This window comes from Bison bison, unplaced genomic scaffold (genome assembly GCF_000754665.1).
Source record: "Bison bison bison isolate TAMUID 2011002044 unplaced genomic scaffold, Bison_UMD1.0 scf7180017864145, whole genome shotgun sequence".
Classification (NCBI taxonomy): domain Eukaryota; kingdom Metazoa; phylum Chordata; class Mammalia; order Artiodactyla; family Bovidae; genus Bison; species Bison bison.
This window is the reverse complement of record NW_011494717.1, coordinates 7,092,475-7,119,590: the sequence shown is the minus strand read 5'-3', so window position 1 is coordinate 7,119,590 and position 27,116 is coordinate 7,092,475. Positions and strand designations below refer to the sequence as shown.

Below are 27,116 nucleotides of genomic sequence, written 5' to 3'. Positions count from 1 at the left end.
TCACTGAAAGGTGGAGGGGGTTCCCTGGCGTGGACAGCACCTGCAGGACCCACCTGAGCCTCCAGCGCGTGGCGCAGATGCAGCCTTTGCCTCCATGTCCCTGCAGCTGAGAGTGCAGGTCAGGAAGGGGTGAGGTTTCCCAGGACCAGGGGTGCCCAGGGCACGAGAGGCAGTGTGGATCTCTGGCCAACCTGGAACCAACCTGCTGTCCTTCCCCTGGCCTCTCGGGACCAGGTCTCCAATCCCAACCTTTGTCCTCAGTGAGGTCAGAGGACCAGTGTCAAGGCTGAGGGACCTTCCAGATAAGTCAGTCCCTCCCTCAGCTCAAAGATGATGAAATGAACTCCAGCTAGTTGTTTGACCTGGCAGCACCTGGCTGGCAAGGGAAAGTGCCAGAGTCCAGGGCTCCCCTTGAATGTACTTTCTAGACTCTGTTCCTGCAAGTGGCATTGCAAAAATGGGTTTTATTTTAAAATATGTACAGTTCTATGAAAGGAATGCTGTCCTGCCTACACGGCCCCAGGCATGAACCAAATCTGACTCCTCTTCTAGTTTTGGGATTATAATCTTTGGTTTTGAACTTCTCCACTGGAGCTGCTCTCTGCTGGTCTGTCTGCAAGTCTGGTTTTCTTTGGTGGATGCCTCAGGAGGTAATGCATAACAGTGATCCCTGACACAAGCTCAGTTCAGTTCAGTCACTCAGTTGTTTCTGACTCTTTGCAACCCCATGGACTGTAGTACACCAGGCTTCCCTGTCCATCACCAATTCCTGGAACTTGCTCAAACTCATGTCCATCAAGTCAGTGATGCCATCCAGCCATCTCATCCTCTGTCATCCCTTCTCCTTCTGCCTTCAGTCTTTCCCAGCATCAGGGTCTTTTCCAATGAGTCATTTCTTTGCATCAGGTGGCCAAAGTATTGGTGCTTAAACATCAGTTCTTCCAATGAATATTCAGGGTTGATTTCCTTTAGGATTGACTGGTTTGATCTCCTTGCAGTCCTCGGGACTCAAGAGTCTTCTCCAACACTGCAGTTCAAAAGCATCAATTCTTCGGTGCTCAGCTTTCTTTATGGACCAACTCTCACATCCATACATGACTACTGGAAAAACCATAACTTTGACTATATAGACCTTTGTCAGCAAATTAATGGCTGTGCTTTTTAATATGCTGTCTAGGTTTGTCATAGCTTTTCTTCCAAGGAGCAAGCATCTCAGCATGGTACCTTTTACACAGCCTGCCTCTTACATCCTTATGAGTGGTCCGGAAGACCCCTGAGTGTGGAGCTTTGTCCCCAGCCATGTGATAGCCCAGGCTGGCTGTGGCCAGGGCAGACACAGGCCGGTGGCCCCAGGTTATTGCACCTTGTCTGGAGCCCCTGGTTCAGTTGCTGACACTGACAGGTGTTGGGTCCAGATGTGTGGCACCTCACTTACCCTCCAGGACCCTGAGCCCTGTCAGTCCCCAGACTCTCGGCCTGGTGGCTACTGTATCTGGACTGCCCTCCCGTGGGCTTTGATGGGGTGCCGCTATTCCATGAGTATGCATGGGGAGCAGCCTGACCTTGACACTCTAGTTTCCTGAGCCTTGAACTTGAGAGCAAGCAGATTTCGAAGGCCCCATGGGCACCATGGAGAGTGGCCTCTAGGCTGGTGGAGTTTCCTGGACCTCAAAGTAGACTGGCTTTGAGACCCAGTGATCTGTGTGATTTGCTTTGACTCACTGAACATAAATTATAAATTAGCAGCTTTTTTGATCATCAGGTGTTTAATAAAGTGGCCTGAGGCCATACTGATACTGATTGCTCATGGGAATGGGCTGTCATGGTCCAGAAGAAGGCATAGGAGATGTCCCAAAGGACTTTAAGATCCCACCTGCTTGCCCTACAAATGGTGTAGACCATCAGAGCTGCCCATGCCCATGATCGGGCTATTGTTAATTGCCAGAACCAACTGTCCAAGAAGCTTGTGAAATTATCACCCAGTAACTTGATTATCAGCACTAAGCACACCTCTGTTATTGTACGTCTCACCTGCTAATTAATTCATTACTAAGTGGGCCTTTCTTGAGTGTCCCCCTACACCTCCAGGCTCAGACTGGTAGCCAAGTACAAGCTCTTTAGGAAGCTTCTTTCTGGGTGGTAGATTCTCCTAGTTAGTATCAACCAGCAGCCCTGATGAAACATTAAAACAGAAGGGATACAGCATAACCAAGGATACTCAGAAAATTAATGTTACAATTAACTTGCCTTATTATCTATTAAACCTTCTTGCTTAAAAATTTAAAATGGACTTCCCTGCATTTTTCACCTACCTCAGAATTTATTATGTTCCACTGGACTGATCTTTTCTTCTCCTAGGGCCAAGAACTAAGAACTTCTATCTCCCTTCCCACCTCTCAATTTCCACCTTCTGCTCCAAAAACCACACCCTTGAGAGGAGAGGTCTGTTCACCTCTGACAGGCCCTCAGAGAATCAAGGCAGGGAACCTGGGGCAGCCTCAGGGGAGTAAGAGGCACCAGACCTGGAAACAGGCCTTGTTGGAAAAGATTCACAGCCAGTGCTCTTAGAGAAGTGGGAGGAAAAGATTCACAGCCAGGGCTCTTAGAGAAGTGGGAGGAACTAGAACCTTTGTCGTTCAGTCACTAAGTCGTGTCTGACTCTTTGCGACCCTGTGGAGTGCAGGACGCCAGGCTTCTCTGTCCTTCGCTATCTCCTGAAGTTTGTTCAGACTCCTGTCCATTGAGTTAGTGATGCCATCCAACCATCTCATCCTCTGTTGCTCCCTTCTCCTCCTGCCTTCAGTCTTTCCCAGCATCAGGGTCTTTTCCAGTGAGTTGGCTCTTTGCACCAGGTGGCCAGAATATTGGAGCTTCACCTTTAGCCTCACCCCTTCCAATGAATACTCAGGGTTGATTTCCTTTAGGATTGACCGGTTTGATTTCCTTGCTGTCCAGAGGACTCTTAAGAATTTTCTCTAAACCACAGTTTGAAAGCATCAGTTCTTCAGTGGTCAGCCTTCTTTATGGTCCAGCTCTCACATCCATGCATGATTACTGGAAAAAATATTATTCTTGCCTTGCGAACCCCACAAACAGTATGAAATTAGAACCTGATCCAGCCCCAAATGGGACCAAGTTGGGTCAGAGATTGGAGCCGGCAGCAGCCAGCACCCGGAAATGTGGTTTGGATGTCAGGTCCACAGTCAAAGTTACCTCTGGCAGCCTCTGGGAGCTAGGGACCAGAGACACCTAGGGGAGCCTGCCAGGTGCCAGGGCTGGGGGAACAGCCTCTTGATGCCCAAAGAAGCCCTTGGCGCCAGTACACTGAGCTCACTGGACCGACATTAGATCCCAAACCCCTTCTTCTGCTTCCTGTAGCTGTAGTTCCTTCTGAGACCTGGATGTTGGTGCTGGCCGCCCTCTCACCAGGTGGCAGGTGAGTTGGCTCAGAGGATGCACGTGAATCCTAGAGGTCTGTAACCTGTGATTCACATGTTAGGTAGCATTGTGACAACACAGTCAGCCTAGGACCTCTTCTGGTCTCCTGTGACTTTCCCTATGACCTGTAGCTGTTAGGATTATACACACCTGGCCAGTAGATCTCTTTCACTTTCCTCCCCAGCTATTCAGCACAGTGCCTAAATGCACCTATGAAGTAAGGGTAAGTGGTCATTGAACGAGTGAGTGGGCAAATGGATGAGTAACGGAGGGACCACTCAGGCCTCGCAGTGGGTGGGATGGGCCAGCTTGGCTACCATGTAAAGGAGGATGGGAGAACAGTGGTCCTGCCGCCAGCCTTCCAGGCCTGGAGCCACACCCTTGAATAACTTCAGGCATCCGTGGTGGGAGGGCAGGGTCTACTCCAGGGATCTGAATCCCTGCTCAAGGCCGGAGGCTCTGCCGGACACCTCCCTGGACCCTGGGCAACTTGGGGGTAGATTTTGGTCCCCTCCCTCTCCTGAAGATGGGCCCTGACCATTGTCCTTTCCTCTCCTCCTCCTTGGCATGCAGATTCTGGCCAACGTCTTCCTCTACCTGTGCGCCATCGTCGTGGGCATCATGTCCTACTACATGGCAGACCGCAAGCACCGCAAGGCCTTCCTGGAGGCCCGCCAGTCTCTGGAGGTGAAGATGAACCTGGAGGAGCAGAGTCAGCAGCAGGTCAGGCTCTCTGGGGAAGGCCGTGGGGCGGTACTGGCCTGGGACCCCAGTTTGGGGCCTGTCGGAAGGGAGTGAGCCCAGTTACTTCTGGGTCTCCGGGGCTCAGTGGGGCTTGGAGTTTGAATTCTCTTTTACTAGAGTTGTTGCTGCTCAGTTGCTCAGTCATGTCCAACTCTTTGTGACCCGATGGACTGCAGCACACCAGGCTTTCCTGTCTTTCACTGTCTCCTGGAGTTTGCTCAAACTCATGTCCACTGAGTCGGTGATACGATCCAACCATCTCAGCCTCTGTCACCCGCTTCTCCTCCTGCCTTTCAGTCTTTCCCACCATCAGGGTCTTTTCCAGTGAGTTGGCTTTTCGCATCAGGTGGCCAAAGTATTGGAGCTTCGGCATCAGTCCTTCCAATGAATACTGAGGATTGATTTCCTTAGAGTTGACTGGTTGGATCTCCTTCAGTCCACAGGACTCTGAAGAGTCTTCGCCAGCACCACCGTTTCTTTGGAGGCATCACTCTTATCCCTCTGTCACTCCCTCTTGTGCAGATTCATGCTCCCCACCTACTGTGTGCTCAGGGCTCCCTGCAGTGGGGTTGGGGTGGAAGACACATTCCCTGGCCTCAGGGTCCTTTTGGGTGAAGTCTGTCATCCCCTCATCCCTCCTCCCATGAGCACTGTTTCCTTTGCACTCAGGGCAAGCTCCCCACTGCCTTCTCCTGCTACGTCATTTGTGAACACGGTAAAAGCAGCCCAGCCCCTGGGGCCCCACTGTTTACATTTTCCATTGAGAGAAGTGCCTGCTGTGCCCACGCTGTTTACTGGCTTCACTCCAGCCTCATCCACCGCAGAAGCTCCCTGCTCTCATGTGACTCAGTCTTTTTTTTTTTTTTTCCTGTTAATCTGTCTTGTGTAAACTTTATTATAACTTCAGTCACAAGGACTCGAGAGGGATAGACGGAGAAATTCTCCCTTCCCCAACACATATAATACACAAATACATAACATTCTTGCACATTGCACGTCTTTAATATAGTTTAAATAGGTTTGGGGAAAGAATGGGCTTCCCTGGTAGCTCAACAATGAATAATCTGCCTACAGTGCAGGAGCCACAGGAGATGCAGGTTAGAGCCCTGTGTCAGGAAGATTCCCTGGAGGAGGGCGTGGCAATCCACTCCAGTATTCTTGCCAAGGAAAGGAAGATAAACTCACCAGCTAAATCTACCATGTGGATATAGAATTTTGGTTGAAACTTTCCACAACTTCTGCAAAGAAGGAGAGGCCCTGGGACTTCCCTGGTGATCCGGTAGCTAACACCTTGTACTCCCAATACATGGGGCCTGGGTTCAGTCCCTGGTCAGGGAACTAGATCCCACAACTGAGAGTTCATGTGCTGCATAAAAGATTCCACATGGCAACGAAGATTGAAGATCCCGCATGCTGCAACTTAGGCTGGTGCAACTTCAGTTTAGTTCAGTTCAGTCGCTCAGTCGTGTCTGACTCTTTGCGACCCCATGAATCGCAGCTTAATTAATTTTTTTGAAAAAGGACAGCCCTTGACTTGGGGAAAGTAGTACCTTAATCTTCATGAAGCTTCAATGTGCAGCTGTCCTTACCGCCACCATTGACATATCCTGACACACCCCACACCCCCAGCAATCCAGATGTTTGACAAAGATCCGTGGGATTTATGGCAGTAATTCCCATATCAATGTACCAGTCTTTTAAATAGTTTTTGGTCTGCATTCGTCTCAGATGCTTTTTGAAGGTCTTCAGAAATTTCATCCACCAGTTTCCTGTTCTCCATAGGTTGACTTCCCCTGAATAAACGAACTCAGTAGGTTGAAAATATGTGCCTCTCTGCTCTGGGAACCATGTCATTTTCTGTTCAGGTGGTGCTGTTTGCTCTGGGCTCAGCAGGTTCACCGAAATTGCTGTTTTCATGGACCCTGCCACCCAGGTGGGCAGGGCAGTAGTTTCGGGGGGTTCCATTGGTGAACCTCACATTCTCCAGACAGTGCTGTTTGAAAGCACACACTGACTCATTTAGCTGATGTGTCCTGGCTTCCTCTGTCCTGGGGTGTTCCTTCTCTCTTTGTTTACCAGTGAGATCTAGAAGCGTCTGAGCTGAGCCTTGGACTCATCTCTTTCAGAAGACAGGCTTTAGAAGGGGAACCATCCTGACTTCCATGGTGACAAGGGGCCACCACACCTGTCCCCTTCTCCTCGGCCCTGTTTCCTGTTGTTACCGAGGAGCTGCTGTGGCTGTAACTTAAAGAATCCTGCTTTACTGGCTTTACTGAGCCCCTTCAAAGGCATTCTTTAATTTCTGCCTTCTATACTGTCTTGGTTCTTGTTTGCATTTGATCTCTCATACTGTGGAGGCATCCCTCTGTGTTCTCTACATTAAAAAAAAAATGTGTGTGTCACCACTCAGCTAGACTGGAGGGTTCTTTTTTATATAGTCTGTGCAGTTTTGAGCATACTCATCTGTGTTGATCTTGTCAGTCTCAGAGTTTATAATCCAGGACATCTTCAATCATGTTCCACGGTGCTTGGTGGGGGCCTTCTGGGGTGGTGAGAAAGGCCCTGTGTCTCACCCTGGGTCTGTTATTCCATGTGTGGATGATTTGGACAAGTTATCCACCCTGGAAAGCCTCACTTTCCTCATCTTCAAAGTGGGAGTATTGCTACTCCAAAGTGGAGATGTTGATGAGCATCATCTTGCTGAGGGTTCCCTGAGGGTCAAATGAGAAACACAGACAGAAGTGCTTTGTAACTTGGGAAGCTGGGAGCGGTGACGGTCAGGCCACTAGGCCTGCTTTCTCATGCCCGGGCCGTATGCTCGCTCCTGACAGGGTCAGTGCAGGGAGCCTGGGGCCTGGCAGAGAGAACCACCCCTGTGTGCTCCAGGCCTCCTGGACACTATGGAGTAGCCAGAGGGTATCTGGCCGTCTGCCCAGGCTGCGTGGCAGCAGCAGGGCAGACACTGGCCCTGGAATGAGAGTCCAGGGAGGTGAAGGGAGAGGAGGGACAGACCCCCAGGCCTTGCTGGGGTGCAGCAGGTGCCTGTAAATGTCCATCAAGTGGACTTGAGCCTGAGTGTGCCCTTGGGCTAGTTCTTTCCGTTTTTGGGTCTCAGTTTCCCTATATGTGAAGTGTAGATGATAACACATTTGCGGATAAAATGGGATAATCTGTGTCAATCCCTTTGAGGATGAGAAAAGCACTGGAGTTCTGCCACCTGTGGGTTAACATTTGCTCGTGTTTTTCTTTAGGACTTTTGTGACTATGTACATGAGATCTGCTTTCCATTTTAATTTTATTTCTCTGTCCTTGACAGGTTTGGGTATCATGGTTATGCCAACTTATTTACTGGAGAAATGTTCCCTCTCTTAGGTTACTCTTTTAATGTTTAGAAGAATTCACTTGTGAAGCCCTATTGGTCTGGAATTTTTCTTTATGAGTAGATTGGTCCATCTAAAAAGTAAGGATGTACATTTCCTTTTGTGTGGGTTTTGGAAAGTTTTTGTTTTTTCAAGAACTTATCCATTTCATCTAAGTTTTCAAATTGTTGCTCTACGTGTGTTATATTTTATCTCTATATGTCATTGTCTATGGGATTTGTGTTTCTTTTTTCATTACTGATATTGGTAATTTGTGCTTTCTATTTTTAAATTTTTTCTTAATCTGTTTTACTAAAGTTAATTCACGTTTTAGCCTTTTCAATGAAACACCTTTTTGGGTTTTTGTACACTTCTATAATTCATTAATTTATACTTCTAACTTTGTCATTTTCTTCTATTTTCTTTGGGATTAATTTTGGTGTTATTTTTTATCTTCTTGAAATGGAACTTAAAAAGCTAATTTTTTCAGCATTTCTTTTCTAAAACATGTACTTTTGCTGTAGATTTCCCTCATTATGTTGCTTTAGCTTTATTCCACAAGTTTCAATATGCCATATTTCTGTTGTCAATTAGTTCAGTTTTCTAAATTCTAAAATTCATATTTTCTAAATCCATTGAGGTGCTTTTGATCCATGAACTGTTTCAGTCAGTTCAGTTGCTCAGTCGTGTCCGACTCTTTGCGACCCCATGAATGCAGCACGCCAGGCCTCCCTGTCCATCACCAACTCTCGGAGTCCACCCAAACCCGTGTCCATCAAGTCAGTGATGCCATCCAGCCATCTCATCCTCTGTTGTCCCCTTCTCCTCCTGCCCCCAATCCCTCCCAGCATCAGAGTCTTTTCCAATGAGTTAACTCTTCGCATGAGGTGGCCAAAGTATTGGAGTTTCAGCTTTAGCATCAGTCTTTCCAAAGGACACCCAGGACTGATCTCCTTTAGAATGGACTGGTTGGATCTCCTTGCAGTCCAAGGGACTCTCAAGAGTCTTCTCCAACACCACAATTCAGAAGCATCTATTCTTTGTCACTCAGCTTTCTTCACAGTCCAACTCTCACATCCATACATGACCACTGGAAAAACCATAGCCTTGACTAGATGGAGCTTTGTTGGCAAAGTAATGTCTCTGCTTTTGAATATGGTGTCTAGGTTGGTCATAACTTTCCTTCCAAGGAGTAAGCGTCTTTTAATTTCATGGCTGCAGTCACCATCTGCAGTGATTTTGGAGCCCAGAAAAATAAAGTCTGCCACTGTTTCCACTGTTTCCCCATCTATTTGCCATGAAGTGATGGGACTGGATGCCATGATCTTAGTTTTCTGAATGTTGAGCTTTAAGCCATTAGGAGTACATTAATTAATTTCCAAATATCTGGGGACTGTTTAAAAGTTATCTTTTTTTTTTTTTTGCCACACCATGTGGCCTGAGGGATATAATTCCCCAACCAGGGACCAAACTGATGCCCCCTGCATTGGGAGTACGGAGTCTTAACCATTGTACCCCCAGGGAAGTTCCTAAAAGTTATCATTTTATTGTTGATTTTTAGGTTAATTTGACTGTGGTCAATGAACATGCTCTGTATGACTTTGGCCACCTGATGCAAAGAGCTGACTCATTTGAAAAGACCCTGATGCTGGGAAAGATTGAGGGCAGGAAGAGAAGGGGGACGACAGAGGATGAGATGGTTGGATGGCATCACTGACTCAATGGATATGGGTTTGGGTAGACTCCTGCAGTTGGTGATGGACAGGGAGGCCTGACGTGCTGTGGTTCATGAGGTTGCAAAGAGTCAGACACGACTGAGCAACTGAACTGAACTGTATGATTTTAGCCCTGTGAAATTTGTTGGAACTTGATTTTTGACCTAGCATGTGTATCAAAATGCCTTTCAAAAATGAAATAAGATCGATAAATATCAATTATGACTCATTTGCATCTACCCCAAAGTATTTTTGCCTCTTTGGTCACAATGTAAAGATTCACAACACTTAATTCCCCCTCCCCCATATTTTCTAGCCATTGTAATGTATATTATTATTTATTTATTTCAGGTTTTTAAAAAATTGGGATGTGGTGGATTTACAGTGTTTTCTTAGTTTCAGGTGTACCACATAGTGATTCGATTATAATGTATTTTAATTCAACATATATTTAAACCCCACAAAACAGTCTTACCCAATTATCATTGTTTTACAGCTAATAGTCATTACCTATGTTTGCCCATATTTTACCCTCGATTATACTCCACTTCTTCATTGCTGTGCTTCCACCTTCTTGAGGAATTCCTTGTAGTACTGCTTTTCAGGTAGGTGTGTTGGCACTAAATTCTCCCCCATTTTTAATTGCTAGAAGAGTTTATTTTTATTTCAATTTTGAAAGCCACTTTTTAATCAGATAAAGAATTTTAAGTTGCCAGATTCTTACTTTCTTCCCTTTGAAGGAGTCTTTCCCTTGTCCTTGGGCTTCCATTGTAATGCCAGCCATAAGACACACTGTTGCTCCTGTTATTATTTATTTATTGAAGGGTTATTTTCAGTTGCTCATTCATGGTCTACTCTTTGCAACCCCATGGACTGCAACACGCCAGGCTTCTCTGTCCTTCACTTCTCCTGGAGTTTGCTCAAATTCATGTCCATTGAGTTGGTGATGCCATCTAATCATTTCATCCTCTGTCGCTCCCTTCTCCTCCTTTCTTCAGTCTTTCACAGCATCGGGGTCTTTTCCAGACCAGAGGGCCCAGGTTCAATCCCTGGTTGGGGAACTAAATCCCACAAGCTGTGGTGTGTCCAAAAAGAAAGGAAAAGAAAGATTGTGGCAACCCTGCACCAAGCAAGTCTGCCAGCACCATTTTTTCCCCCAACAGCATTTGCTCATTTCATGTGTCTGGGTCACATTTTGGTAACTCTCACAATATTTCAAACTTTTTCATTAATTTTAGATTTGCTGTGGTGATCTGTGATTGGGGGTTTTTGCTTTAACTGTTGTATTTATTTGGGGGGCACCATGAACTGCACCCATCTGATACGGCAAATTTAATAAATAATATTTATTCTGACTGTTCCACTGACTGGCTGTTCCCCTGTCTCTCTCCCCCTTCTTGGACCTTCCTATTTTCTGAGACTCAACAATATTGAAACTAGGCCAGTCAGTGCCCCTACAGTGGCCTCTGAGTTTTCAAGTGAAAGGAAAACTCACATGATTCTCACTTTAAATCAAAAGCTAGAAATGATTAAGCATAGTGAGGAAGGCGGAGAAGGCAATGGCACCCCACTCCAGTACTCTTTCCTGGAAGATCCCATGGATGGAGGAGCCTGGTGGGCTGCAGTCCATGGGGTCGCTAAGAGTCGGACACGACTGAGCGACTTCACTTTCACTTTTCACTTTCATGCATTGGAGAAGGAAATGGCAACCCACTCCAGTGTTCTTGCCTGGAGAATCCCAGGGATGGAGGAGCCTTGTGGGCTGCCATCTATGGGGTCTCACAGAGTTGGACACGACTGAAGTGACTTAGCAGCAGCAGCAGTGAGGAAGGCATGTCAGAAGCCAAGACAGGCCAGAAACTAGGCCTCCTGCACTAGTTAGCCAAGTTGTGAATGCAAAGGAAAAGTTCCTGAGAAAGCAGAACAGCCTTATGGCTGATATGGAGAGTTTTAGTGATATGGATAGAAGATGAAACCAGCCACAACCTTCCCTGAAGCCAAAGCCTAATCCAGAGCAAGGCCCTCACTCTCAACAGTTCTATGAAGGCTGAGAGAGATGAGGAAGCTGCAGAAGAAAAGCAGAGGTTGGTTTCTGAGGTCTAAGGAAGAGGCCATCTCCATATCATAAAAATGGAGGGTGAAGCAGCAAATGCTGGTGTTATCCAAGTTATCCAGCAAGTTATCCAGAAGTTCTAGCTGAGATCATTAATGAAGGTGGCTACATTAAACTATAGGTTTCCAATGTAGGTGAAGTAGCCTTCTATTAGAAGATGTCATCTAGGACTTTCATAGCTAGACAGGAGAAGTCAATGCCTGACTCCAAGCATCAAAGAATGAGCTGCCTCTCTGGATAGGGGCTAATGCAGTTGGTGACTTGGGAGTTGAAACCAATGCTTATTTACCATTCTGAACATCCGAGGACCCTTAAGAATTATGCTACATCGCTTCTCCCTGTGCTCTATAAATGGAACAACAAAGCCTGGATGGCAGCACGTCTGTTTACAGCATATTTTTACTGAATATTTGAAGTCCACCATCTAGACCTAATGCTTAGAAAAAAGATGCCTTTAAAAATATTACTGCTCGTTAACAATGCAGCTGGTCACCCAAGAGCTCTGATGAAGAAGGACAAGATTATGCTTTTTTCATACCTGCCCACATAACATCCATTCTTCTGCCCATGGCTTAAGTAATAATTTCAACTTACAGGTCTCATTATTTAAGAAATGTATTTTGTAAGGCTATAGCTGCCGTAGGGAGTGATCCCTCTGATAGATCTGGGCAAAGTAAATTGAAAACTTTCTGGAAAGGATTCCCTAGTTTAGATGCCATTATGAACATTTGTGATTCATGGGAAGAAGTCAAGATATCAACATTAACAGAAGCTGATTCTAACCTTCATGAATGACTGAGGGGTTCAAGACTTCAGTGAAGGAAATAATGCAGACATGGTAGAAATAGCAAGAGAGACAGAATTAGAACTGGAGGCTGAAGATGTGACTGATTACTGATGACACCAATGGATGAAGTATGGCTTCTTATGGATGAGCAAAGAAGATGGTTTCTTGATAGATTCTACTCCTGGTGAAGATGCTGTGAAGATTGTTGAAATGACATCAAAGACTTTAGTAATAGGATATTACATAAATTTAGTTGATAAAACAGAAGCCCAGTTTGAGAGGATTGACTCCAGTTCTGAAAGTTTTACATGCTATGGAAAAACCATTTATGAAAGAGTCAACTGATGCTGCAGACTTCATTGTCTTATTTTAAGAAATTGCCTCAGTCACCCCAACCTTCAGCAGCTACCACCCTGATCAGTTAGCAGCCATCAGCATCAAGGTAAGGCCCTCACCAGCAAAAAGATCATGACTTGTTGAAGAGTCAGGTGACAGTTAAAAATTTTTAGCAATGAAGTATTTTTTTTGATATGCTGTTGTACACTTAATAGACTTCAGTATAGTGTGAACATAACTTTTATATGCACTGAGAAACCAAAAAATCCATGTACTCACTTTATGGCAATATTCATGTGATTGCAGTGTTCTAGAACTGAACCCACAATATCTCTGAGGTGTGCCTATATAGACTTTTCACACACAGATGGTATGTTCACTCTTCTGCACTCTCTATTCACCCAGTCCCTTAGAGAGGGTTCCAAGTCCGTATTGCATTGCCTCATGCTTTTTGTGACTGTGTTGAATTCCATTGTGTGGAGGTAACATCATTTATTTAAAAGGGCTCCTGTAAGTAGACATTTAGGTTATTTCCAGTTCTATGCTACTGCAAACATTACTATAATAGATATCTTTATAGGGATACCATATTATATATGTATAAATATATCTGAAAGCTAAAAACCTAGAAGTGGAATTGCTTGATCAGTGCATTTTAAAAATTATATGTGTATACATATATGTGTGAACATGTATATATATGTATATATATGTATATTTACTGTAATAAAATATACATAAGGTAGAATTTACCATCTTAAACATTTTGAAGTTTATAGTTCAGTGACATTAAGTACATTCTCAATGTTGTACAGCCATCACCACTCTTCGCCTCTAGAGCTTTTTCATTATTCCACACAGAAGTTCTATACCCATTAAATGTTAAATTTTCATCCTCCCCTTCCCTGGCCCCTGGAAATCACTATTCTACTTTCCGTCTTTATGAAATTGACTGTTCTAGGTACCTCATATACATTATTGTTTTTATTTAGTCACTAAGTCATGTCTGACTCTTCTGTGACACCATGGACTGCAACCCACTAGGCTCCTCTGTCCATGGGATTTCCCAGGCAAGAGTCCTGGAATGAGTTACCATTTCCTTCTCCAGGGGAATCTTCCCAACCCAGGGATTGAACCCACATCTTCTGCATTGCAGATGGCTTCTTTACCACTGAGCCACTGTGAAGCCCCCTCATATAAGTAGAATCCTACAATATTTGTCCTTTGGTAACTACTTTCACTTCGAATAATGTCTTCAGGGTTCATCCGTGTTGTAGCATGTATCAGAATTTCATTCCTTTTTAAGGTTGAATAATATTCCAGTATATATATATAACACACTTTGTTTATCCATTCATCTGTTGATGGGATCCACCTTTCAGCTCTTGTGAATGATGCCTCCGTGCACTGTTGGTGTGTAAGTATCTCTTTGAGTCCCAGCTTTCCAAGCCTTTGGGGATAAACACAAGTGGAATCGCGGGTTATATGGTAGTTCTGTATTTAGTATTCTGAGGAACCAGGCACGTGCATTTTAAATGTTGATTTGTTGCTGTTGCTGTTGTTGTTCATTCACGAAGTCCTGTCCAACTCTTTGAGACCCTATGGACTGCAGTACACCAGGCTTCTTTGTTCCCTTCATTATCTCCCGGAGCTTGCTCAAACTCATGTCCATTGAGTCGGTGATGCTATCTAAGCATCTCATCTTCTCACCCCCTTCTCCTGCCCTCAGTGTTTCCCAGCACCAGCATCTTTTCCAATGAGTTGGCTCTTCGCATCAGGTAACCAAAGGATTGGAGCTTCAGCCTCAGTTCTTCCAGTGAATATTCAGGATTTTTCTTTAGGATTGACTGGATTGACTGGATTTTCTTTAGGATTTTCTTTGATCTCCTTGCAGTCCAAGGGACTCTCAAGAGTCTTCTCCAGCACTACAATTTGAAAGCATCAATTCTTAAGTGCTCAGCCTTCTTTATGATCCAACTCTCACATCCGTACATGACTACTGGAAAAACATAGCTTTGACTATATGGACCTCTGTTGGCAAAGTGATATCTTTGCTTTTTAATATGCTGTCTTGGTTTGCCACAGCTTTTCTTCCAAGGAGTAAGCGTCTTTTAATTTCATGGCTTCAGTCACTATCCACAGTGATTTTGGAGCCCAAGAAACTAAAATCTATCACTGTTACCACTTTTCACTCTTCTATTTGCCATTAAGCGACAGGACAGGATGTGAGGATCTTAGTTTTTTGTATGTTGAGTTTTAAATAAACTTCTTCACTCTCCTTTCACTTTCATCAAGAGGTTCTTTACTTCCTCTTCACTTTCTGCCATTAGAGTGGTATCATCTGCATATCTGGGGTTGTTGATATTTCTCCCAGTCATCTTGATCCCAACTTGTGATTCATCCAGCCTATTTCACATTGATGTACTCTATATATAAATTAAATAAGCAGGGTGACAATTTACAGCCTTGATGTACTCCTTTCCCAATTTTGAACCAGTCCATTGTTCCATGTCCAGTTCTAACTGTTGCTTCTTGACCCACATACAGGTTTCTTAGGAGATAGATAAGGTGGTCTGGTATTCCCATCTCTTGAAGAGTTTTTCACCGTTTGTTGTGATCCACACAGTCAAAGGCTTTAACGTAGTCAGTGAAGCAGAAGTAGATATTTTTCTGGCATTCCCTTGCTTTCTCTGTATCATTCAAGAGATGTCGGCAATTTGATCTCTGGTTCCTCTGCCTTTTTAAAATCCAGCTTGTACATCTGGAAGTTCTTGTACTACTGAAGCCTGGCGTGAAGGATTTTGAGCATTATCTTGTTAGCATGCGAGATGAGTGCAGTTGTGCAGTAGTTTGACATTCTTTGGCATTGCCCTTCTTTGGGATTGAAATGAAAACTGACCTTTTCCAGTCCTGTGGCCACTGCCGAGTTTTCCAAATTTGCTGACATACTGACATAGTTAATGTTGATAAATATTACCAAATTGTCTCACAGAAGTTCAAACAATTTACCCTCCTCTCAGCAATGCATGAGAATGGACTTAGGCACTTAAGGTTTCCTTGTTTATCTAGAAAAGACTTCTTTGTTTTGGAACTCCTGCAGCTCCCCCCACAGATGTCTGTTTGGAAACCCCAGCTGCAGGGAACAGGCCCCAAGGCAGTGGTAGCATCCTGTGAGCTGTTGCCCACTGTTTTCTTATTTGAGTCAAGTCACAGCCAGGTGAACACAGGTTGGAAGAGTTTCTTTTCTTTTTCAGTATACATTGTACAATATTTGATCAAAACAGACAAGTCCAAAGAAAACATACGATAGAGGCGTATTCCTTCAAGTCTTTTTTCCTCCTTCTGTGTTTTGCAAGTGTTAACCCTTATAAAAGTCACAGCTTATTCTCAGATGTAGCAGTTTAGAACCAGATATTCAAGTTTTCGCTGTCTCATATGCTTATTATGGAAGCTAAATGTAAAGGGTTTATTTAGCACAGAGCTAAGCCATAAAGTTAAAAGACTCTTGCTCCTTGGAAGAAAAGCTATGACCAACCTAGACAGCATATTAAAAAGCAGAGACATTACTTTACCAACAAAAGTCCGTCTGGTCAAAGCTATGGTTTTTCCAGTAGTCATGTATGAATGCGAGAGTTGGCCTATAAAGAAAGCTAAGCGCCAAAGAATTGATACTTTTAAACTGTGGTGTTGGAGAAGATTCTTGAGAGTCCCTTGGACTACAAGGAGATCCAACCAGTCAATCCTATAGGAAATCAGTCCTGAATGTTCATTGGAAGGACTGATGCTGAAGCTGAAGCTTTGCATACTTTGCATACTTAGCTAATACTTTGGCCACCTGATGTGAAGAACCGACTCATTGGAAAAGATCCGATGCTGGGCAAGATTGAAGGCAGGAAAAGAAGGGGACGACAGAGGATGAGATGGTTGGATGGCATCACTGAGGCAATGGACATGTTTGAGTAGGCTCCGGGAGTTGGTGATGGACAGGGAAGCCTGGCATGCTGCATTCCATGGGGTCACAAAGAGTCGACACGACTGACCAACTGAACTGAAATAGTAGACCCTGAACTGTCTACTACTAATATTATTGTTGTTGGATACATTTTGAAGATACAGAGAAGTAGAAAAACTTCCCATAATCCAGGGGTTTCTTTTAAAAAAAAATTTTTTTTTAAATACAATTTTTAAATTGGGCTCTCAGCTAGAACAGGCTTTCAAGTTTACTGGGATTTTTTTCTTTTTCCTTTTTGTTGAGGTGAAAAAGGCTGTGCTGAGACAAGGGAGCCCCTGGGTGACGAGGAGATGGGACAGAGTCTTGGGTTCCAGTGACTCGGCTTGTCTCCTCCTCTGCCGGGAGAGTAGGGCCTCGTGGGTTTGAGGCTCTAAGAGCAAGCATGCCCTGGCAGGCGAGGGCCTCTCGTTGCATTGCTGAGCACATATCTGACACTTCAGGCCATCCAGTGGGACCACAGGGTGGAGTTGTTTTTCTTTGTTCTCATGTGACCATAGCTCCAGGGTTTAGTTGGGGACCTTGAGGGTTGCTAAGCGCCCCAGCTGCCACCTGGCAACTGCAGGCATCCAGGAAATCCACCCAGCACACCTGTCACCAAGGACGGACTGCAGAATGATGACCCTTTCGGAATCACATCCTCAGAATCACTTCCCAGGGTTGGGAAGTGGTTGGAGGAGCCTGTGGGGGAGGGTGCAGAGAGGATGGGGACAGGCAGGTCTGCACTTCCCCTCAGATCACGTTCAGTTAGGAAGCCAACCAGGCCCTCACTGGGGGAGGAGAACTGCCCTTGGTCCCCACGCTCCCAGAGGAGGAAGCTGCAGGGGAGCCCAGGGTCAGAAAAGCAGTCATCATCACCAGTCCCCAGTGAGGGCCAGGGCCAGATCTCCTTGCTCCGTGGTGTCCTGGGGAATTCAGTGTGGGTGGGCACTGGGGGCGTCCCACTCAGCTCCTAGTGGGATGTGTAGACAACAGTTGCTTCTTTCTGCCTCTCCTCCTACTTCAGCCCAAAGCCCAGGTCACCTGTGACCAGGGATGGCCTTTCTTCTTCGAGCAGGAGTCTTTGCTGGGGTGGGTGACCTTCTGTCCTTGAGCAGGTCTCCAAGGGGAGCCTTACCCATTTACCATGAAAGTCAGACGTCTCAGGCAAGAGAGGCTTGGGACTCATCTCCTGTCTTTTTCTGAATGTCTCTGCCCAAGCCGGCCTCCCTGTTCCCTTTGAGACCTTTAGCTGTGAGAATAACGCCCAGAGTGATCTCAGCCTCGGTTGGTGGGGAGAGGGGAGTGAGAGTGACAGAGAGGTGAGAAGCTCGCTGCCTCCCAGCCTAGGGGTTGGCTTCCAGTGTCAGCCCTCAGAGTGCCCACTGTTGTCCTGGCAACAGTGAGGTTGGGACTGGGGACCTGCCTCCGGGGAGCCAGTAGGGGATGGGGGCGGAGGAGGAGGATGCACCCTGCTGTCCGCTGCAGCTCTGCCTCTCCCTCTTTACATGATGACGTCCTGTTATATAAGCAGCTGATGTGGGTGGGGCAAACCCATCACCTACTTGACAGGAACCACAGAGGAAACCCCCTGGCATCAGCCTCCGGAGATCCCTGCTGCCTTAACTGCTTCACAGAACCACGCGCGAGTGTGTTTTTAGTTTAGCCTTGAAGGCTTCTTGGTTTGAGAAAACCCAGAAGGTGAATTTCCCATGACATGAAGTAAGAATTAGTGCATCTCTCCGTTCCAGCTCTCACCTCTTGGATTTCACAGCATGGTCTTCATTCTAACATTCCAGGATTTGGCAAAATAAATGCATGTTAGATGATGCAAGTAAGGAGCCCTCAGAGGAAAGGTTGTTCTAAGGCCAGGGAGGGCCCCTGCCGGTGGGGTGGCACTGCCCATGAGGCTGGCGGACAGCCCCCTGTCTGGGCTGTGTGGCCGCTGAGCTGGGTCCCTGCCAGGCTCTGGGAGGTCCTGAGCCCTGGCCACATAGCCCAGCACTGTTTTCCTCCGCACACAGCCACAGAGTCCACAGTCTGCATCCAGCGTGGTCAGGGTTATGGTGCATCCCCACCTTTATCTGGCTAGAAGGATGAAGTTTTGTTTAGTAATAGGGGTAGTTGTGCTTTTTTTTTAAATTTTAACAATTTCTTGTGCTAAGTCGTTGGCTGAGTTTTTACTAAATTATTTAATCATCACAACAAAACCCTTCTGGGGAATAGGCCCACCCCTTCTCCATCCTGGTGAGGCTATCTATTCGGGAGAGTTACTAACTAGGAGGGTCAGGCGAGTAGTCCCAGACGACATCCACTCTGTTGGTTTCTGTTTTCTTTGACCTGCCCAGAGCTTCACAACTTTCCAGTACTTAAAAATGTAGACATTCTATATAAAAACTTGTTATTTCTGACTGCCTTGGGAAATGGAAAGGTCTGACAGCATGGGGTGCAGAGTGAGACTTGCATTCACATCCAAGCCAGGGCACTTACCTGCTGCATGACCTTGAGCCAATTACTTCTGCCCTTTGAGCCCCCGTTTCTTTGTCTATGAAATGGGAACAGGATAAGATTGTCAGACTGTCTCAAAGATAGGATTCATCCCACAGATACTTTCAACATGCTTCTAGACACTGGAGATACAGCTGTGAACAGAACAGAGTCTAGATTGCTGCTTAATGTCATGGGCCAGAGAAGGCTTTCTAATAAGATGAGATTTGAGCAGAGACCTGAAGGCAGTGAGGGTGCGAGCCATGCAGTGATCAGAGAAATGAGCAGTAAGTGCAAAGGCCCTGAGGTATGTTCACAGAACGTCAAGGCAGTCAGTGCAGCTGGAGCAGAGCTGAGGGGATGAGAGGTGGGAGGTGCAGCAGAGAGGTGATGGGGCTGTTAGACCTTGGCTTTTCCCTTAAGGAGAACCCTGCTTTGGAGGATTTAAATGTATCAGTCTGGCTGCTGGTGGAGAGGACACAGCAGTAGAAGCAGGGAGACCAGTTAGAAACTTTGCAGTAATTCTGGTGAGAGAGGATAATGGCCCAGACCAGGATGGAGTGATGAGGAGAACAGAAGATTCTGGATATGTTTTGAAGGCAGAGTACTGGAGGGTGGACTGGGATATGGGAGAGTGATGGCTCAGAGATGGCTCTAAGGATTTTAGCCTGGAGGCGCTGAGTTTGCTCTGGGTCCAAGACGAAAGCAGATGGTCTGTGCTTGCACAGCAGGCGTCTTAGCACTCTTCTCCACTGATCACAGATGTGACCTCAGCATCCTTCTCAACACAGTGCTCTGGGCAGCTGCTCTCCGTCCCTCAGAGTTGGCATGTGAGCTGGACTTAATTGCTGCTGTAGCATTCTAGAGGTGTACAGTCATTGGGACTGTTTAAAATTATTTAAAATTTTTAAATTAAAAATCACTTCCTTCACTGCAGTAGCTACATTTCATGTGCTCGGGAGTTCTGTGTGGCTGGCTCGTGGCTATGCGTTGGACAGCAGAGATTACCAAACATTTCCATGACTGCAGAAAGTGCTGTTCTGGAGGGTGATGCCTTGCCCCTTGAGCCGTGGCTCCTGGTTGGCAGCTCATTAACTCACCAAACCTCTTAGGAGCACCTGCTTTGTGCCAGGCTGTCCGGTGAGGGCTCCAGATACCACGTGGGTGGCTATCTTTGGGCCCAAAGGGCTGTCTCCTGAGATGCTGGTCACCTTGGCCCGCAGTAGCCTGTCTCTGGGGACTGCACAGGCACCCAGACAGGCGACTGTCAGCCCCACCTGCTCCGCACCCGCTCTCCCCTCTAGCAAGGTAGGGGTGGGGACTGACCCTCGGTCTGTACGGTTTCTGGGCTGTTCTCTCAACTCTGAGGTTGGGTGTGGAGTTCGTCTTTCTGGGAGATCCTGGGCTGCTGGCTTGGAGCCCGTCTCGCCCCAGAAGGTCTTGTTTAAAGATACGCTGGGTTTTGAGTTATGCAGCCTCTCCGTTCTCTGCTCTCTCCCAGCTTTTGCCTGAAGACAGCAAAGCACTCCTGCCCTGTGAGACCAGCCAGTCAGCATGCAACTTGACGGCCTTGTTCCCCTGAGTTCCTGGGAATACCGTTCACCATTGACCTTCACAGCATGTAGCTCAGGGGTCTGCCTAGGCAACCAGTGACTGTTCTTTGACCTCAGTCATGACCTTGTCTTTGGGATGAGGCAGCACATGTGGGCCCCCTGGGTCTAAATGGTGGCTGTCTGTTCACACTCAAATGGCAGACTGTCCAGATTACGTGATGTGGTCCCGTGTCCTCTCGTCAGGTCAGGTGCTGTTTGGGCCCTGACCTCCCCGGGCTAACAGGCCAGGTTCCTACTCGGTGTTTCCTTCTCCTTCTGCCTCCTTTGCTCAGGTAGTCAGACCAAGATGGGCACCCGCTGGGGGCTAGTGACCTTTTGGCTTCTAAGTGGCCTGGAAACTCCAAGAATGTGGATAAATGAGGACCAGAACAGACATGTTTGCAGACTGCTGTGGGTCTTCTCCCAGCCCATTGTAGTGACGTGTGTGTGTGTGCGTGTGCGTGTGTACACATAAGAACACACACATCCTTTCACTAGATAAGCAGAACTAACACGCTTACTTCATACAGACACTACACACAGGCACACGCGCCAACCACCTGGGCACTGTCGGTCTCACCAGAGTTAACCCGTCTCCCTCCCTCTGTCCCTTCCACGAGGATGTTGTAGAAACTTAGCTTCTCATCAGCCAAGCTCATTTATCCCAGTCCCTGGTGGCCACGCTGCTGTAATTAACTCGTGAATCTGCCTCATCGGAGTATCAGCTGTAACCACTCGGGGCCCCTGGGAGCAGTGCTGGCCCCCTCCTCTGTCTCAATCCCAGGGCGGCAGGAAGGTGAGACCTGGCATGAGTCCCACTAAGGAGAAGGGGGCTTGGTCTGTCCCTTCCCCAAGCCTGGCCGAGGCTGTGCTTACAGTGCTGTGTCCAGGGCTCATCTGAGCAGCTCAGCACGTGACCAGATGAGGAGACCACAGCTCAGGAGGCCGATCATCCTGCCTGGGGTCACTGTGGTCTCTTCTCCCAGGGACCAGGACCCCCACCCCACCTGGGTCTGCTCACCCAGCCCCAGCCCCTGGAGTGGGCCTGGGTCCTTCTCCTCGACTCACAGGGTCAGACTTCTGCTCTACTCATAAGGCCTACCAGAGACTTTCTTTCTCTTTCTGGACCTCGTTTGGTTCTTTGCCCAGAGGGTCAGGGCCTTGCCTTTCGTTGCTGTGTATTTTCAGGATGATCATCAAAGCTTGAGGGCTGGACAGGGGCTACGGGAGGCTCTTCACCCACCTTCTTTCTTCATGTGGAACCACGTCACAGCCTCTGGGTCCCTGAATCCCCATCTGCTGGCCAGTCCTCCATTGGTGGTTGCCCCCTCTTGCAGCCTTCTCACATGGCATTTGAGGATGAGAGATCACCACCTCTCGTGGCAGCACATTCTTTATTTGAACTCCTTTTACTTTTAGAACATTCTGCCTCCGCTGGAAGCAATAGTCTATTTGCTGCAGTCTTCCCTTTGAGGCCTTCAGAGCAAGCGCATCCCTTTTCTACACAATAGCTTTCCTTGGACTTTCATTCTCTGTGAGGCTGCAGGACCTTCCCTTTCCTGAGCTGATTCCCAGTCCCCCATCCCACCCCCCGCCCACCCTCAGGTGCCCCAACGCCAGCGCCCTCACCTCACGGTCACTTGCTGACCATGGCCCAGGTGATCTGTTTCTTTGTTGGGGGGAGGACCCAGCAGCTCCACCACCTCCTCTTTCAGGACCTTAACATCTCTTAAGGGCCAAGGGACTTGTGTAGGCACCATTTTACGCTGTGGATTCATTTAAGATCTAATAGCATCTCAAATGGCTAGACTTTCCCCGTGTTGATACACTGTGCCTCCCCAGTTCTATTCTCTTGTAGTTGGTTATTACATTTACCCACTTTGAACTTCATTCTGTACATTATACCAGACCACTAGGGAGTAACCAATTGTCCTGTGATGTCCCATCCAGATATTCCATAAATACATCCTATGTGTCTTCTGAAGTTTTCTTTCTGGAAGCATTTCCACTTTGAACAGAGAAAGAGAGAACCCATTTTACAGATGAGCAATCAAGGCCAAAGGGGCAGTGTATGCCCTGGGTCACAGGAGCCTTAGAAGCTTGACCCCAACTCAGTGATTTTTTTGTTGTTGTTGTTCTACCCGCTTCAGCTACTCTTCTTCCTTCCAATAAGATTTTTAAACCTTTAAAATGATTTGTCTCTTTAGCAAAGCCTGCTGTGTAGTTAGTCACTATTATCTTCACATCTGTCTTCAACCTCCAACTTCAATCCCTACTTTTGGTCTAGACCATCAGATTTTTAAAGTAGCTTTAAGGTACGGAAATGTCCTTTTCCCACAGTCTAGTTTCTGGCAAATGTCCAGCAGGCTCTTGCCAGAACTTTTCTGGACACCACCAGCCTGGAAAGGCACAGTCCTGAGAAAAGTGGCCTCTGCACACACGTCATTTTTTATAAAAGGAGGGATGATAGGAAGGGGTCTGGAGTGGATCATAGAAATTCACCTGATAATGAATGCTGAGTGTTAGAATTCAAAATGCCAGGAGTTTTAAAGATGTGGAGGTGATAGTTTCAATTTGGTTTTGAAAATGTTACAAAAAACTAATTTAAAAAATTAAAAAGGGTTAAAGGAGAAGAAAACTTAGATGAAAAGATCATCCAAATTGTTGAACACCCTCCCTCTGTGCCTTCTCTTTGTTCCTGATAAACTCTGATCACATCTTCCTGTTCTACTCCCAGTTCTTTGGGACTGTGATCATCAGTGGATTTTGTCTTTCTTAGAGGAGCCTGGGTGAGGGCTGGACCTCTGCATCTTTGTTCATACAGTCCAAGTTTCTGGAGGTGACTTGAATCTCATTGCTGCCTTGTCCTCTGGGTTTTAAGTGTTCTTTCTAATCCTCAGGTCTTGGTTGAAGGTTTTGCCTGCTGCTTGAGCATGGCCTTGGAGGCCAGGGTCTCTAGCAGTGACCTAAGCAGCACGATCTTTTTCTTGGTATACCAGTAAGCCCCTCCTCACTACATAATCATGGCTGTGCCTTTCCCCTCAGTTTCCTTTCCTTCCGATCCTTCTCAAATGCTTCTAAAGTGGTGCTTACAAACTTCAGTGTGGTCCCCAGTCAGCTGAGGGTCCTGGGCTGGGTGAGCCTCAGGCCCCCATCTGCAGGCCAGACTCGGGGTCATGAAGACTTGGGTCTCATGAGGTGGGCTTAGCTGAACCAGGGGACCTTCTAAAGCCTAGGCACCCAAGGACTCACCAGAGGTTGCTGCTCTTCCTGGCAGTGTCGAGTACTTCCAGAAGTAACCGGGCACCTTGGGCCCTTTGTGGTCAGTCCAGTGGCAGCTCACTGCACCTGCTCTGTAGGGGAGTCCTGCTGGCACCCCTTCTAAGTGAGCCCCTCTGGAGCTGCTGGAGCTGATATCTCTCACAACTTTGGGGTAACCCAGTATCCCAGGGCCCTCATTGTTGGTTACATTCAGAGCCAACTGTCAGTCACTGAGGCCGAGCTCATAGCATTGGCCCCTTTCTCCTCCTCCCCTCAGCCCATGGGGAAGATGGGGTGAGGCCTGCCCAGGACTGAGCCCAGGCCTCTCCTGCACCCACTTCAGCAGCACCCTCCTCCTCCTCCTCTGCTGACCATCAGGAGGAGTCCAGCTGCGGTCTGGTGTGCCCCAGGCCACCATGCTGAGGCGCCCACAGAGGACCCACTCTCCCACATAGCACCATGGGGACTGGGGCCCACAGAATGTTCTGGTGGGCTCACTCCCAGGTGAGCTCCTTACTAGATAAGATTTGGGCACTTCACATTCATAGCAGAACAACGTCTGATGCAGGTGAGAGAGTTAGTGTGAGAAAACTGCATCCTTTGGGTAAGAAGAAGAAGCCCCTGATTCCATCAGTCAAAGAGCCCTGGGTTCAAGTTCTGGATCTTCCATGAGGCCCAAGGAACTGGAACAAATCACTAACCCTCCACACCTTGATTCGGGCACCTGCAGAATGGAGGCTGTTTACACGTTTGTGAAAATACAGGGTACGCAGGAAGGTTTTAGGGAAGAAGAGGGACAGCTGTGATATTGGTCAATAGCGTCCATTCGCCAGGCAAGGTGCTGTCTTCTGAGAACTGCAGAAAGAAGGCAGCCCAGAGAGCTGCTTCTGTCTCACGGCTCCTAAGGGAGGGCTACCGCCTCCTCCCTCCTCCCTTTGCTGCGAGGCTGCGGTCTCCCGTTTGTTTCGTGCCTGGCCGTCGGTCTTCTTTCTCAGGTTAGACCCGAGCAGACACAGGAGTCTGGAGCTAGCTCAGTGGCCTTGCCGGGATTGTCCTTTTCGAAGAAAACCGTGGTAGCTATAGACAAGCTGGGGTCAGGTCACAGCTGGAGGCAACAGGAAGTTTTGTGTTTATTTCCAGTTTAAAACGTAATTTAAAAAAGCCGCAGCAGTATGACGCCATATGGAGGTGGGTTAGTTGCTCAGTCGTGTCTGACTCTTGGCAACCCCGTGGGCTCGTAGCCTGCCAGGCTCCTCTGTCTGTGGAATTCTCCAGGCAAAAATACTGGAGTGGGTTGCCACCTCCTTCTCTAGATGACACCATTTAGCAGTTTCGAAAAACATCTGGAATTTTCTCCTAATTAGATCTCCTGCATTGAATCGCCCGTTTCTGTCTGGCATATATCCTTCTGCTGTTATTAAGATGCACGTGTATCCAGCGTCACCTTCACAGAATACAGTTCTGTGTCTTGCTTCTCTTTCTTTCCTTGTAACAGTTTTCATCAAGGTCATTTTTAAAGTTTCGTAATCTTCCATCCAGAGGATGTGTCACAATCTAATGAGCCATTTTCTGGACATTTGGGCTGCTTAGAGTTTTTTCTACAAGTGTAAGTGATGCTGCAGTGAGGTTCTTCTTGCACATAAATCTTTTTATTTCTTTCGGATTATTTCTGTTGGATAAATTCCCAGAGAAGCCATTAATGGGTCAGAGGCTTGGAACATTCTTATGACTCTCAAAACATATAGCAACTGCTATCTTAGGAAGAGCAGGGTGGGGCTCTGCCTCTCTGCTGGGGAGGCCAAGCCATATCTCTCTGCTCTGGGCCCCTGAGACTGCCCTGGGTGGCTCCTGTCCTGTCCACGCCTGCGCCCTCTGTGAGACCCACCTGGCAAGTGCACTTGGATCCCAGCTTCTCCCTCCTCCAAGGAGACGTGGAGGAAATGCTGGAGTTTTACCTGGACTCTGAGAGTGACTGTCAGGAACCTTCTATGTGTGTGAGGATTTATCAGAAAGATCCATCGTTAGCATCACACAGTCTTAAAAGAGGCCAGGACCCAGGAATGGGTTTAGAATCTCTGAAATGTAAGGGCAAACAAGGTCAGCATCAGCAAAGATGCTGGTAAAGTGGGTATAAGTGAGGAGCAGGGTGAACACACCTGGCCAGGGGCTGGGGGCTCTGGGGAGGTGGCAGGTCGGTGAGGAAGGGTGTTCTAGAAAGAGTGACACCAGAGCAGAGGGCAGGGAGGCATGCAGAAAAAAGCAGATGGTGTCCAGCTTGTCTACTGGGAGGGGCCACTAGGGAAGTCGGGGAGTCGGGGCCATGAAAGCAAGTGGGTCACATGGAGGAGGCCTTGGGACCACAGAGCAGAGCACTGTGGGAGCCATCTGGGGATGTGAAATCAGATGTGGAAGGTGGTGGGAGGAGGAGAGCAGAGCCTGGCCGGCACAAAACTCCTGCGGTTGTGACATGGGCCTAGTCCCTCCTTCACTGCCCACTCAGCCGCTTTCCTGCTCCTGCCCTCCACCTTCTAGAATGTTCTTTTCTGTCAAGTCCCTTTGCTGCATTTTTTCTCATCTAACAAATTGTCCCTTCTTCTGTGTACACTATGCCTACTTCTTATTTAAGACCTGTTTTATCGGAGTGACTTAAGGTAGGCCCTGCCATGGAATTCTCCAGGCAGGAATACTGGAGTGGGTTGCCATGCTCTCCTCCAGGGGATCTTCCTGACTCAGAGATCAACCTCACGTCTCTTACGTCTCCTGCATTGGCAGGCAGGTTCTTTACCACCAGTGCCAGTTGGGAGGCCCCTTATCAGACTCTACCTTAAAGTAGACTCTGCCTGCTTAACCGTTTCTGGTTGACCATGAGGTTGCCTCACACGGCACACGAAGATCAGTAGCCATAATTTACAACACAGCCTCTTTCTTATTATTTGACAATTTGACGTTGAATGATGATCTGCTTTCAGAACTCATCTATTCTCTTGCAAAAAGCTACAGAAGCATATGATGCAAAATGTGACAGTTTCCCCCGTGGCACTCCCCAGAGATGAGCCCCGACCTCCTCACTCTGTTGTCTTCAAGGCACCCGGGTTTGGGGCATCAGAGCTGCAAAGCTTTGTGTTTCAGCTGCTGCCTTTGTCTGGCCCTGGTTGACAATCCTAGAGCCCAGGCTGTGCTAGGAGCGGCCACCGCACAGGACTAGATTGTATCCTGATGTCCCCAAGGCTCCCAGGGAGCCCAGAGAGTCTTTTTTGGGGAGACAGAGTTTGGGGCAGAGTCCGAGGGTGGGGGGG

General features: G+C 47.3%; 1 protein-coding gene across 1 annotated transcript in view; it reads left to right on the top strand.

The window, feature by feature from the left end:
- Positions 1-27,116, top strand: part of ADCY3 (adenylate cyclase 3) — an 83,322-nt gene that overhangs the window by 34,433 nt on the left and 21,773 nt on the right. The window contains exon 5 of the mRNA XM_010840563.1: positions 4,012-4,161. Coding sequence (XP_010838865.1) covers positions 4,012-4,161 — 150 coding nt within the window. The remainder of the gene's footprint in view (positions 1-4,011; positions 4,162-27,116) is intronic.